Source organism: Glycine max, chromosome 1 (genome assembly GCF_000004515.6).
Source record: "Glycine max cultivar Williams 82 chromosome 1, Glycine_max_v4.0, whole genome shotgun sequence".
Lineage (NCBI taxonomy): Eukaryota > Viridiplantae > Streptophyta > Magnoliopsida > Fabales > Fabaceae > Glycine > Glycine max.
In genome coordinates, this window is record NC_016088.4 from 57,409,221 (window position 1) to 57,424,107 (window position 14,887).

The 14,887-nt window shown below is 30.6% G+C and overlaps 1 protein-coding gene across 1 annotated transcript; it reads left to right on the top strand.

Moving 5' to 3' along the window:
• Positions 1–8,655: 8,655 nt before the first annotated feature.
• Positions 8,656–14,282, top strand: LOC100810831 (sugar transport protein 13). Its single transcript, XM_003517533.5, has 5 exons — positions 8,656–8,896; positions 9,312–9,637; positions 11,426–11,550; positions 12,953–13,244; positions 13,329–14,282. The coding sequence occupies exons 1-5, from the start codon at positions 8,764–8,766 to the stop codon at positions 14,019–14,021; spliced, it is 1,569 nt and encodes a 522-aa protein (XP_003517581.1). The 5' UTR covers positions 8,656–8,763; the 3' UTR covers positions 14,022–14,282.
• The last annotated feature ends 605 nt before the right edge of the window (positions 14,283–14,887 follow it).

Below are 14,887 nucleotides of genomic sequence, written 5' to 3' on the forward strand. Positions count from 1 at the left end.
ATTCATGATTTTATAGTTTCTAATAAAATTTAATTAATAACAGAAAATGTCCGAGAATGTGTTAGATATCTTGTTGCTTTTGACCTTGAATATTGAAATGTATGTATTATTCTCATTCATCTTTTATATATATATATATATATATATATATATATCCGAATTTGGATTGTTTTGACCTAACCTTGCACACGTCAAGCTCTTTTGATGCCTTATTTGCACAGAAAAGTATGAAAGAAGAACATAATCATCGATTATCTGAATAACAAGATCCAAGTTCATGTTATGGACAACTTGTTGAAAATATATTGCCTATATTTCTTTTCTTAGATAAGATTTTCTTCCTGTAACCAACATATTTCCTCATACACCCAATAGTAAGAAAAAATAAAAAATACCCTTACGTATAATCCATATGGATTGACAATCCATATAATCAATCCGTGTGGAGCTAATGAACTTGGATTGACAATCGTATAGCCCATAAGGATCATCTTTATGGAGCTTAAGGATTGGTCATATGGATTAACAATTTATATATGTAAAAAATATACTATTAGATCAAAATTAATTGTTACAAAATTTATTATGTAAATTTTTATGTGTATTAAATATACATTAAAAAATTTAATGTTATATACAGCGACATTAATTATTTTTTAACATAATTGATCTATTAGTTCAGTTGGTTAGAGCATCATGTTAATAATGCAAAGATTACATATTCGAGACAGATTGGTCATACAGACTGTGAATCCGTATGGAGCTTACGGATTATCAATCCGTATATGTTATACATAAAAGCAATGTTGGAATTAAAGAAAAAATGAATGGTGTATTGGAGAAACGCTGGGTGCAGAACAAAACTCCAGATTGATTATGATTTGGGTTTTTGGGCTGTTGCCCCGTCTTAATTTGTTTTAAATGTTAAGAGGTATTACTCTTCCCACCAGCGTTTCTGCTCTTACCATCCATATATTTTTTAGAAACCGTAAAAGACATATCTGCCCTTGTTTTTCGTTGACTATTGCAATTTTCGATATTTTCTTAAAAGGTACGAAGTTCTTTTAAATCTTATAAATTTATAAAAATATTTTTAATATTTTTAATTCATATTATATAAATCTATTAGAATTTAAACTATAAAATCCTACAAAAATCTTTTTTTAAAAAAATCTTATAAGTAACATTTCCACACAATCTTTTAAAATTTACAACACTTTTTTTTTTATATATAAAAAAAAGTTTTTCAAAATCTCAATCCAATACATACCTAAGTAACGTAAAAACGTTGATTTGATATACACAATGACATCTATACTAACTTGATCCAATTTTGTCATAAATGATAATACAGCTACTTAATGTCGTTCTCATTTTTACTTTACTAGATCAATTCGTTACTCAATTTGATGTCCTGCAAACACAATCTTTCTAGTTCAATTGTCACACGAAATATTATTATGTAATCATGAAAAGGGACCCCCATTATTCTAATTATCATTTATTAATTGTTTTGAGATGAAAAAATAACTTTGTAGAACTTCAAAACTCCAACATCAAAATTTAGATTCAAGCGTTGAGAACCTAAAAACAGTTGCCGAACTACAAACTTGCTGGTATATCTCAGGTGTGCATTATTTAGATCAATTATAGTTTACCCTTAGTAACACAAAAACGTTGATTGTAGTTTTGGAAGAGAAAAACGAAAAGAAAAAACAGGGATTTTATAAGGATGACGAATATATTCTCGAAACAAAGTCTTATTATACATACACTTTATAAATTGTCATACGTGTGTTTAAGGTTCATAGCCCTCATAATTGAGATTAGAGATTTGAGTTTGCAGATGAGTTGAAGTCAAAAGTATCATTTTTTGGAATAAAATGTTGATTTTTCATTTGATTCTATTTCCATAAGAGTATGTGGCACTTTTAACTACGTCGACAAGATGATAATTGAGTAGATGAATTTTGTTTATTGCATGTTTATAGCATTTTCGTGATGATGTTTGGATTTCTTGGTTTTTAGACGGTGAAGTCTAATCCCGCGTTTTTTCCAGGATAATATCTTAGGTAGGTAGATGCAACATTGTCTTTTGTTGTAACCTCATTTAGCATATAATCTTTTTTATCATGTCGTATACTTTTCTTTTCTTACAAACTACGCAGTGGAACTAATTATTATTCTATGGATTGAGAGTTGAGACTGTTTACTCATAGTATTTTTTTACAATTTGATTTAATAATTAATGATTATAGAATTATTAAATGTGTCTTGTAAAAAAAGAATTATCAAATGAGAACTAGTTTAATATTATAAAAGAATTCACGTACTAGTAGAATGTTTGGCTAAATATAAATTAACAAATAAAATCAGTGAGAATTGATGAATATTACGGTACAAGAGTTTTTTTCTTTTCTCTTCTGTACATACAGTATAAGAGTTATTGTTTAACTTTAAAATATTTGGTCAACAATTAATTCATCTATCTAACAATTTTCTTATTAAATAATAACTATATCATCTTAAACATACATGCAAATCACATTAATTCTATATTTTAAAATACATTATTATATTCATTATTGAATCAGTGTGACGTCAAAGAGATCTGTTAGCTAATCTATTGACAATTGAGCAATGCGAAGACTTCTGCGTAGTAAGCGACAACCCGAGAAAACGTGACTTCTTCCATTGGAAAAACATGTCATGCTGGTGCGTACAATTTTGTGAAGAGTTATATAATTATGATTATATAATATTATTTTTTTATTATTTTTATTAAATCATTTATTGTATCTTCTATTTTTCTTTTTCCTATCTCTATCAATTGTGAAAAAATAAGTGCGAAAACTTGTACGATACGCAAAATTCTACTGCATATAATTTAAAGAAATGATCGAAAACGCAATCAATAAATTTTGCCAATTAAAAATAGAGAAAAATTAAAAAAATTCAATTTATCAACAAAATAATTTGTTTATAAGTGCAAATTTTTTAGTGTTAATAATATTCATGTAAAAATACTCAAGATTCTTCATAAAAAGGAGTACCTTATTCTTAAAAATAAATCTGTGATGCCATCGTATACATTTTTTTAAAAGGTTATATAGTTAATATATTAAATCACATATTAACAAAGGACTCACATATTAAATCACTTGTATTAACAAAGTCTTGAGAGAGAAAAAATACGTTAGAAGAAAGAAAATATAAGATAATGACTTCAAGAACTGAATCACTCTCAAAGCCAAAAAAATAAGCAGAGTTAATATTTCTGGTGTAATAGGTTCCCATTAGCGAGTGGTATATGTTATTGCAATTTTCACAATGATCACATGAATTTAATCTTATCCAAATTTGTTGAACCGTGAAAGGTTTGTGACGTAGCAACTAGCAAGAATGTGTGGATGAATTATAAGATGAGAGTGAAAACTAGTACGGTAAGTGCTAACCACTACTCATTCATCAGAGAAATTAAAGTTCCCTATCCTATATTTTTTGCCCAATGGATTGGCACCGCTGCATTATTTATCCGTGGCCTCCTTTTTCTTCTTTTTCATTATACCCTCTTCTTCTCGTGAGCACCAAATGTATGCCTTGACAATTTTACACCATTTCTTTTTTATTAACATTATCCTTACGATTAATTATTTTCTTTTGTCCTTATCCCAAATGAACTAACTAATCTCTACATTTTCACAAATTCAAATATTGCTACCATTGTTTTGGTCAAGGAATTTCAACTAGTCAATTTTGAGGACTCCAACTCAGATAATGCTTCTTCACAAACATAGGCACTTTAATTTATTGGTTTTTTTTTTTCAGTGGCCTCCACGCCATTGGTTGCTAAGAAAGCTAAAAGGCTGAAATTGATTAAAATAAATTATAAATAGTTAAACTTGAAACTAGTTAGTCAAAACTACTTGCCTTGGCCTCCGACAAAGGGCCTGGTATAAATCCTCGTTCTGGTCGTCGTATCATCTAAAGTTGTTTAATTATTTTTTATATTTACCATAAAATTGGGAAAAGGGAGAAATGAAGAATACTAAGTAAAAGAGAAATTAAGCAACAAAAAAAAAAAACAGATAAATGATATAATAGAAAAAACATACAACAATTTGAATAAAAATAAGAGCATTAATTTTAATTCTTAATTCTCATGTCATATCTTAAAAGATACTTAAAGAAATGAAAGTCACGAGGAATAATGCAATTGGTTAAGTTTCGGCAAAATTATAATAAAAAAATGGTTCAAATAAATTCCTAATAATGAAAATAATTCTTAAGAAGTACTTACCTGATAATGAAAATGAGAATCTCCGTGTTTCTAGAAGAGCAGTAGGTGACAGATACAACATTTTCACAGCGCATGTGAAAGCAATAACAATTCCATCACTTTCATCGGACAATCTGCCACGTCACACGCTTAGATCATCCCTTATCTATGTGGACTATACTCACTTTTCACCGTCCACTCTTTAATTTGCTTCTACAAATACATCATTAATTAATTCAACGCAATTTTTTCGTCCTTCTTTTCTAACAATAACAGCATCAGTAGCACATGACAAAGACTCTGCTGAGACAGCAATTTAGTTAATTATTATATGTAAAATTCACCCAAAATTTTTGCTTTCTGCATTTATATGAAATAACAAATTTAGAAGTAGGCCATAGTAGATTAATATTATAATTTGATCAGGCCATTCACGTTTTCTTAAAAAAGAAAAAAAATCATTTAGACATTTTTTGTCCTATTTTTCTGACAAAGCCTTCAAATTTGGAAACCAATTAGATATCAGTTGTTTTTGTTAAGGAAAAAGGTACTTATGTATAACATTGTAATTACATTATACGCTAATAGCATATTAAATGACGCCCAGTTTAGATTATAAATCGATCCCGTTTTGTTTTGTTTCATTTAATAAATGTAAATAGATAATCATGCGTATATTGATTGCGAATAATTTTGATTGAAGATTATGCAAATGTGCTTCGTGATATTGTTGTTATTGATAGAGTCAAGTGGAATAAAAGTTTATGATGAATAAAACGCTGAATTAGTCCCATGTCAATTTATATATGATTGTAAATGAAATTCTCAAACTAAATTTTATGACATTTAATTTGTTATTATTCCGCCACGTTGTATGATGGATTTGGCGTGCATCAGATCAGGTGAAGTATTTTAGGTGGCTGGGTTTTTTTACACTTCTTCGGGGATTTGACTAATCTTTTTCACGCTTGAATTTAAGATCATTGATTTAATTAAAATAAAATAATGATTTATTAAGAAAATTTATGTATTTAGTCATATTTCATTTGTTCCTTTTTAATGGTCGGATTTTTTTTTAAAGATTTTTATTTTTAATTTATCTGTCGTTTGTAATTTTTTTTATCAATTATACCTTACTTATTTTTAATTAATTTACATATGTATTTATTGTGAAGTGAAAATAGAAAAAGGATAAAATAGAAAATTAATTTACATATTAATTTGCATATGTATTTCTTATCTTTAATTAATTTTACAACCATTTTTATTAAAATTAAAAAAAATATTACATTGGTTTCTACAAAATAATTTTAAAAGACATATAAAAGTAAATGATGGTGTAGTACTTTAGATGTGGTATAATTTAGTTGTTTTAATAATTTATTTTACAAAATTTTAAAGATAGGGAAAATAAAAAATATTTGAACAATTATTAAAAAATTACAATTAGAAATAAAAAAAGCTAGCTTTAATTAGTTTAATATTATTTAAGTGAAAAAACATATGTTTTTGTCAGCAAAATTGTATTGTTTTGGCATGCACGCAGGGGGGGTCATAAAAACTGAACCACAGATTTGGCAAATGGTTGTTTGTGGGAGCAGCTGGACTAGGAACAATCCACATATGCATGAATATTGATTTGATCTTTTGCATGCAGAAACCAGAAAAGTCCTAACCACTTGTCCACTGTCTCAATAGTTATAGGTCAAATTAACAACTTCGCACTCGCACGTGTTTTGGAAAATAGTTGTTTTGCAATTTTCTTCTTCTTGTTCACACACAAACACAACACAGTCTAGCCAAATCAAAACCCTTATTTTCCTCTTTGACACGACGCGTACCGTCGAGCTTGCGAGTTGATTGCAGTTCCCAGTAATCTAATCTCAATCATGTATTTTACTTTAGAACTTTGACTTTTCGTATGCTCTTCTATTAACCTATACTCCAGCTGTGCATAATTTTGCACTGTAAATTGACCCGTATATATATATTATAACATTTTTCTTTGTATAATTTGACCCGTACGTATTTTTGTTTGTTGAAAAGCATAGTTCTTTAAAAAATTGTGTATATACAGTAAATGAATGATGTGTTGTTAATAAGTAACTGCTGTATATTATGAAATTCACTAAATGGCCCTTGTTTCTTTTTCTTCTGTTGTTTGCTTTCCTTTCCTGTATTACAAAAAAAAAAAAAAAACAAAAAACTCTAGTTTCACACTAGTAATTATTATATATTCTCTAAACTATATGGGAAGGAGTTTAAAATGTATTTTTTATAGTCAAATAATTTTGCGCACAATTTCCACACGGATCCTTTTATATATATAGAGAGAGAGTATGTTATAAATGATAAAACATCTTACATGAAAAATGAGAATAATCAATATTAACAATTGGATTATAGTTATAAAAAATTAATGAATAAAATTACAACCCAATTAAAAAAAATTCACTGTTAAAATATATCTGTGTTAAAATATTCTACCAACAGAAACGGTGCTTAATTACAGTTTTCAAATTCATGCTTCGAATCCAAGAGAACATGGATCATGACCATGAAATCAACACAGCTCTAAGTTGTTTGAATGGCTGGTTAAATTGGGTTCTACTTCTATGTGAGACTCGGACACCGTAGATTCCTTTCACAACGATTGATTGAATGGCTGGTTAAAGCTTCATACGAAAAAATATTTCGTCATATATAGACACGTGTTAAGTTTCTAATATTCAGTCCAAAATAAAAGCCTTAAATTTAACGAGAGTTTTATTCAAACATAACTTTCACTTTATGAACCCGAATAAAATACAACTTTTGCTTTGATGTTATGAACCTAATTTCTTAAAACACTTTTTGCTATAAAGATTCGCTTTTGACTTTTTGAATAGGAAAAATCTATTTTTATATATTACAAAACTATTTTACATTATCAGTTAATCACACATTATTTTTATTATAAATTTTAAATTAATAAATTTATTTTATTATAAATTTTAAATTAATAAATTTATTATATGTAATAAGTTATGATACAAGATAATATAAAATTAGAATATATAATTTAAAAAATTAATATTTTTTATTTGTTAATTATTTCAATTTTTTAAATGTGTTTTTCGCTCTACTTGATGAGTACTAAATCAATTTTTTTTAAAAAAAATTAAGTAAAATGGAGAATATGATCGAAACTACACAGATTAATAAATTAATTTACTTCTTACCTCCTAAAAAATATTTACTTCTTGTATTAAGTTAAAAACAACAATAAAAAGAAAAGCAGAATTGAGCACAAAATTAATAAACAATAAGTATCTTTTAGTTCTATGGATTTTATTTATTTATTTAAGCACGTGTAATTAATTGTAATTAAGATGAAATAAAAAATTGAATATGAAATAATGTATTTCTTTATTAAGACTTGAGTAGACATTTTGGAGAATGAGACTTTTACTTCTTTTATTCTCTCATATAACTCTTTTTTTTTCTGTTTCCTTGTTACATAGGAATTTTCACACCCAACTTTAGTAATCTTTTTTTTTTTATGATTTTAGATTTTATTTCAAATTTCAATTATTGTTATTATGAATATGTTATAATATTTAAATTTAAATGAACTATATAATTTTAAAAAATTAAGAATTTAACAACTATACACTCACAATGTATATAGAAACTAATATTTAGCTAGAGTATTTTTAGAGATTTTTCTTCATCGCTTATCTCTTTCAATCTATTATTTTCATCTTTATTTCTAAACTAGATTTCAATATTTTCAAAGAAATTATATTTTTTTGTGACAATCAAGTATAACTTATATCTTAAAAAATATTTATTGATTATAAATTTCAACTATGCAAAATAAACATTTATCATATACATTGCACTGGTTAAATTAATTAATAGTTATTTTTATATTAACTTGATTCATAACATTTTTTTATGTTTTTCTTGTCATTTCATAATATTTACATATAAAATTAATTAATTTATTATAAAAAATAATACAAAAATGATGACTTTGGAACTAATTTAGCAAATTTGTGAACAAAGAAAGCATACTTTAAAAAAAAGCTCTAATTATACTCATTAATAAGAATTAATTATTAAAATTTTGATGATTTTATAATTAATTATATTATAGTTAAATATTGATTTTATCCATAATTATAATTGCACTTATTTAATGTACACAAAAATGTAGAAACCAATTGTTGTGCATATATTAAATGGGGACTTTGACTGGCTAGCCGTCAAGGAAGAAGATAAGGAAAAGTTAAAAAGATAATATGAAAATGAATGTGGGGCCCATTAGAGAGTGATGACGCCAAATGCTGCGTCGTATATCAGAGTTCCCCCTCTCCTCCCTTGGCCTATAAATAACCCCTTCATTCTCATTCCTATCTGCTCTGCTCTACTACAACATTCACTCCCTCTCTCTTGTCTTTTCCTCTACGTTCCTGCATTGCTCGTCTCAAACGCTAACCATGGCCGGCGGAGGTTTCACCAGCGGCGGCGGCGCCGGAGATTTCGAGGCCAAAATCACTCCCATCGTCATCATTTCATGTATCATGGCTGCCACCGGAGGTCTCATGTTCGGCTACGACGTCGGCGTTTCAGGTAATCATCTTTTCTTCTTCTCCTCTCTCTCTTTCTTTGGAACAGTGGAAGTAGCTTGGCACTTGTGTTGTGAAAAAGCAATTAATTTTGGGTCGGTTAATCTTATCTTAGGTGGATAATGAATTACTGTTTTTTCTAACTAAAATCGATTCTGATTTGCCTTGACGAGGCGCTATTATGGGAATCCCACGTAAATTTCCAAAATTGCTCAACCACCATACTTAACCAAACAGGTTATAAGGGCATTTTTGAGATTTCACCTAACTAGTTCGCTAATGCCAATCTGTCGTCCTGTCACTTTTGCCAAAACCTGTTACAGTACTTTAATATGTGCAGTAAAATGTTAACCATATTAATTGAGGAAAATTATACCTCAATACTGACTAGTAAGATTTATATTAATATGATGTATTAGGTGGTGTGACGTCTATGCCCCCGTTCTTGAAGAAGTTTTTTCCGACGGTATACAGAAAGACAGTGGAAGAGAAAGGACTGGACAGTAATTACTGCAAATACGACAACCAAGGATTACAGCTTTTCACGTCGTCTCTGTATCTGGCTGGTTTGACTTCGACGTTCTTTGCTTCATACACGACTCGTAGGTTGGGAAGAAGGCTGACCATGTTGATTGCTGGGGTATTCTTCATCTGTGGAGTTGTCCTTAATGCTGCTGCTCAAGACCTTGCCATGCTCATCGTTGGCAGAATCTTACTTGGCTGTGGTGTTGGCTTTGCTAATCAGGTTCATCAATCATCATATTTTATTTTTCAAAACTCAATTGCACAATGTTAATTAATTGGATTTAAATGAATTCGTGTATATTGCTAGTAAGTATTAATTATAAATAAATAAATAAATATTGCACATGTATCATTTATGTGTGCGTGATTCATCCATTGATTAATATATATATATATATATATATATATATATATATAATACTTTGAAATTATTTATGGATAGAACCCATTTTGTTTCAATAATTAATTTTAGTTTGTGTTTTGTTGTGAAAAAAAAATATTTTTTTCTCTCACAGCTAAAGAAAAAAAATTTAAAATTATCTATAGATCTCACATCTCTTTCTCTCACTTTAATTCAATTTTTTTTCATTTTTTTTCTCTTCCACATAATCAAACTCATCCTTGATGTGTTTATTTAAGTTTTTTTTAAGAATTAGAATAAAAAAATTACTACTATTTTTATTAGTTTGAGAAGTTCTTTTGAGTAGCTTTTTGAAAAATTATAATTATAACCAATTATGAATGTAACGAAAAAAATAAGTTCTATTTATTTTTATAAAACCCGTGAAAAGTAAATAACTTTTTTTATACTTCTTTGAAATTATGTTTTATAAAAACATAAACCAAAGGACTCTCGAATTAGCTTCCACTTTACACAAAAGCTAAAAAATGCAAGTTACTTTTTCTTTTTTTATACAATCTTAAGATCACCTTTTAAAAAAATTAGCTTAATCTTTTGAACCCTCTGTCTATTACCTATCACAGGTGTCACCGCGTCTATGATTGTTCACATTTGTTCAACAACATCACAGTTCGATTATTTGCTCAATAGGATATGGTTTTGTTGGTTCAGAGAGTTTAAATGAAGATATTGTTACTTGCATAGTAGATATCTATAATACACCTTATTAATCCAATTTGAAGTATCATCGGTCATGTTTTACTCCTAAAAACATAATTAGTCAAGATTCCTTTTTTCTTTGGGTCCAATGACGAAAATTAGTATATTCAGTTTTTATTTTGTGTGTACTGCGTGTGTCTATAGAGAGAACATGGCCGACGTATGAATATATACGTTAAATATATTTTTTTATCAAAAAAAATACCCAAAGGCTTTGTCGTGGAGGAGACTGATGAATGTCCCCACAACAATATTGTGGACTGTCATGCGCCAACAGAAGGCAAATCTGTAGTTTAAACTGAGACTTTTGTGACAATTGTCCATAATTTTTCCTTGTACTCCCAAAGTCCTAATCACCCATTAATTCCTCCAATCGAGTTCTTCCACCTTTTATACTTATAAATATTCTTACTATTGGATGTTTGTGACACTTGTTAATAGGGACCACTTTTTGTACCATATTTTATGATTTTTAGTTTTGTCTCTTTGACACAATTCTTTGAAGATTCCTATTCTGAAATGAGTTTCCATATTTTAAATTAAAAAGTCCTAGGCCTTTTTGCTATAGAGAGAAAAAAAAAGCATTCTGCAGTTTAATTAGTATTTTTGTAGCTCACAAATTCTATTTTTCTGTCGTCTTTTTACTTTTCAGTCATTACTTGGACTAATTTTGTTGATTCCTCACTTATACAAGCAATACAACTAAGTTGTTTGTTGTCCAAATCAATTAATAATAGTGGATTTAAAATAACCTCTTACTAATGATCAATGGTATCAGAAAGCAAACTAACATTACTGATAATAGTTGCGGTAAAAAATAAAGACTTCTTTGGTTGGGTATAGGGTATGCATATCTCAATCATCTTTCTTGTTTCAATTTGATGACAGGCCGTGCCAGTGTTCCTCTCTGAGATAGCACCTTCAAGAATACGAGGAGCATTGAATATATTGTTCCAGCTCAATGTCACAATTGGCATTCTATTTGCTAACCTTGTCAACTATGGCACCAACAAGTAAGTACTATTTTATGTGCTTCCCCATAGCTTACTTTTCTTCAACTGAGTTACTTCATTGGAATTCGCAAATAAAACGAATCAGACGATGTATGTGTTAGAAGAGTAAGTTATTGTCAAATAGTAGTCCCACCACACTTTTTTTTTCTTCTTCCTGTGTCGTGCTCAGGATTTCGTCACAAGTAATAACGTGGGTGGTACCGGTCAAAATTGTTAACCTGTTGAATGGGAAACAACAAAATTATAATCTTTAGTGCGACTTTTTGGTTTTATGGCCGTAATTAGAACTCGAAAGTGTAGCACATGCTGGCTTCTTTGTAGTGTGCTATCAGCTAGCGGGACAAGTGTCAATTTAGTGTTTAGCCAGCAAGCATCTGTTTTGGGTCATTAGTCAAAGGTGCATGCTTCAGAGAAAAATGGATAAGAATCCTACGCAATTTTAAACTGCGGAACATTTCAGACGTTGAACGTAATACTTTTTGTGATACAATATACTGTAACATGTTTTCAACAGTGGCGTCTTGAACCGCACCCCTTGTAGTTTTTTCTTGATTTGCACCCAGATTTTGCACTTAATTTTCTTAAAAGAGAGAGAACCCCGAGTCCTGACTTTCATTTTCATGTGTCGTGGACTCGTGGTAACCCATCTTGGCAAAGGCCAACATGGTCCATCCCAAATATTTTACGCATTTAATAGTTGATGAAAAATGATGTAGTAGTACGAGTAATATTACACTCACAATTTTTTTATTAAACAATAATACATAAACATTTTATCAATATCTCTTTTTTTATTTATCTCTTTCTATTATACTATAAATCTTATAATATCTATATTCTTCTCTTTCTTGTTCTCTCTAGGTGTATTGTAGTATAATAGGTGTTCACCAAACATTTTATTTTTATAATTCTTTTTATGTTGTGAAAATCTATGTTGAGATTAATGTTTCTCTAAGAAAAACACCCTGCTGTAAAAAAGAAACTAGCGTATCCTATTGGCCGGAAACTCCTCGCTAAGTAAAGGTATGAGAGAGGGTTATTATACGCAACCATACCCTTACGGAAATAAAGAGACTGTTTTCGGATTTGAATCATAATCAATCAGTATGAGGCACAACTTTACCGTTGTGGCAGGTCTCACAATCAAAACACTCTGCTGTAGAATGTAAAATTTGTAAATGAATAAAAGAAATGCCAGATAGCTAGTACGTACTTATGAAATCACCCAAGTCTAAACATCATGGCTATTCCGGAGATTTTGGTGAAGAAATCAATCTTGCTGAATCATTATGTTTTCGCGTAAAATGAGACATAATAATTGAATTGTGAAATTTCTGTTTTTCTGTCTTGATTTACCTTGTACTGCTGCTGATTGATGTTGTGTTGTGACCTGCAACAACAGAATCAAAGGTGGGTGGGGTTGGAGGCTATCTCTTGGGTTGGCTGGTATCCCAGCAGTTCTGCTAACTTTGGGAGCCTTGTTCGTGGTGGACACCCCCAACAGTTTGATTGAACGTGGCCGCTTGGAAGAAGGAAAAACAGTGCTTAAAAAGATTCGTGGCACTGACAACATTGAACTTGAGTTCCAGGAATTGCTTGAGGCCAGTCGTGTGGCTAAAGAGGTCAAGCATCCATTCAGGAATCTTCTCAAGCGCAGGAACCGACCCCAACTTGTCATTTCCGTTGCCCTACAGGTATTTATTCAAGTGTTGACTTTAAATAACTATAATATGCACTATCATTGATCTGATCTTAATAATGTTTGTGTTGTAAAACAGATATTCCAGCAATTCACAGGCATCAACGCAATCATGTTTTATGCCCCGGTGCTGTTCAACACGTTAGGATTCAAGAACGATGCATCCCTGTATTCTGCTGTGATAACTGGGGCTGTGAACGTGCTCTCCACTGTTGTATCGATCTACTCAGTGGACAAAGTGGGACGTCGCATTCTGTTGCTGGAAGCTGGTGTGCAGATGTTCTTGTCTCAAGTGGTGATTGCAATCATACTGGGAATAAAGGTGACGGACCATTCTGATGACCTTTCAAAAGGCATTGCAATTCTGGTGGTTGTGATGGTCTGCACTTTCGTGTCTTCCTTTGCATGGTCTTGGGGTCCTCTTGGGTGGCTTATCCCCAGTGAGACTTTCCCATTGGAGACTCGTTCCGCTGGTCAGAGTGTCACCGTTTGTGTTAACCTGCTCTTCACCTTCGTCATTGCACAAGCCTTCCTCTCTATGCTCTGCCACTTCAAGTTTGGTATCTTCTTGTTCTTCTCTGGCTGGGTCCTCGTCATGTCTGTCTTCGTGCTTTTCCTGTTGCCCGAGACTAAGAATGTCCCCATCGAAGAGATGACCGAGAGAGTGTGGAAGCAGCATTGGTTCTGGAAGAGGTTTATCGATGATGCCGCGGATGAGAAAGTAGCCCATGTCTCTAATGGTAATGGATTTGATCCAACCTCCAGGTTGTAAATCATTTGCATTGAGTATTTTAGACTCTAGAGTAAGTACAGTACATGCTTATGTGGGTTAGTAACAAATTAAGCAAGTTATTTTTTTATTTCCCCCACCCCATCCATGTTGGTGGCCTAGGCCTGCAACAACATTCTAATCAGTTAATCCAACATTGATTATCCTGTTTTGCAAGCCATATAAGATACAGTTTTTTCCACCCACCCTTTTCTTTTTGTAAATTGTTTCTTTGAAAGGAATAATATATATTGATTTCCAATTTACATTATGTGGTGAATAAGCACGACCATAATGCTTGCGTATGTTGTGTGCCGGAGGCTGTTAGTCCATTTCCATATTCAATTGTTATTTTCATTTCTGCAAACATGGAAATCACAAGTCTTCAACGACTATTTTATAGACCAATAAGCCAGAGGCAGAGTGTGTATGGCTTTAACTTTGCTACTTTATATTGAGGACAATTGTTATTGAAAAACAATACTCTACAATAACGCTATGACAACCTCTAGTGCCTTTGAAACTCTGATGGCGTACCAGCAGGAAGATAGGGGAGCAAAACGTAACGAAGAGTTAAAAAGAAAATATAAAAAGGCTTAAGGAAACAGCAATAGGAGCAGATAGTACTTAGCAAAGAAACAGAACGAAGAAAACGAGTGAGCTAGAAACGTTGTCGTTGTGGTATTTCAAAATAGTTACTTGTATTAATATTACTTATTTCAAAATCTACCTATGATGACGAATAAAATGGCAATAACAACTCATGTCAAATTTAAACAGACTATTTCACTTTTTTGTGAGAGATAGAATAATCCTTTTCGTGTGCATATTGGAAAACAAACTCAACCAACGCATTATCATATTTATCT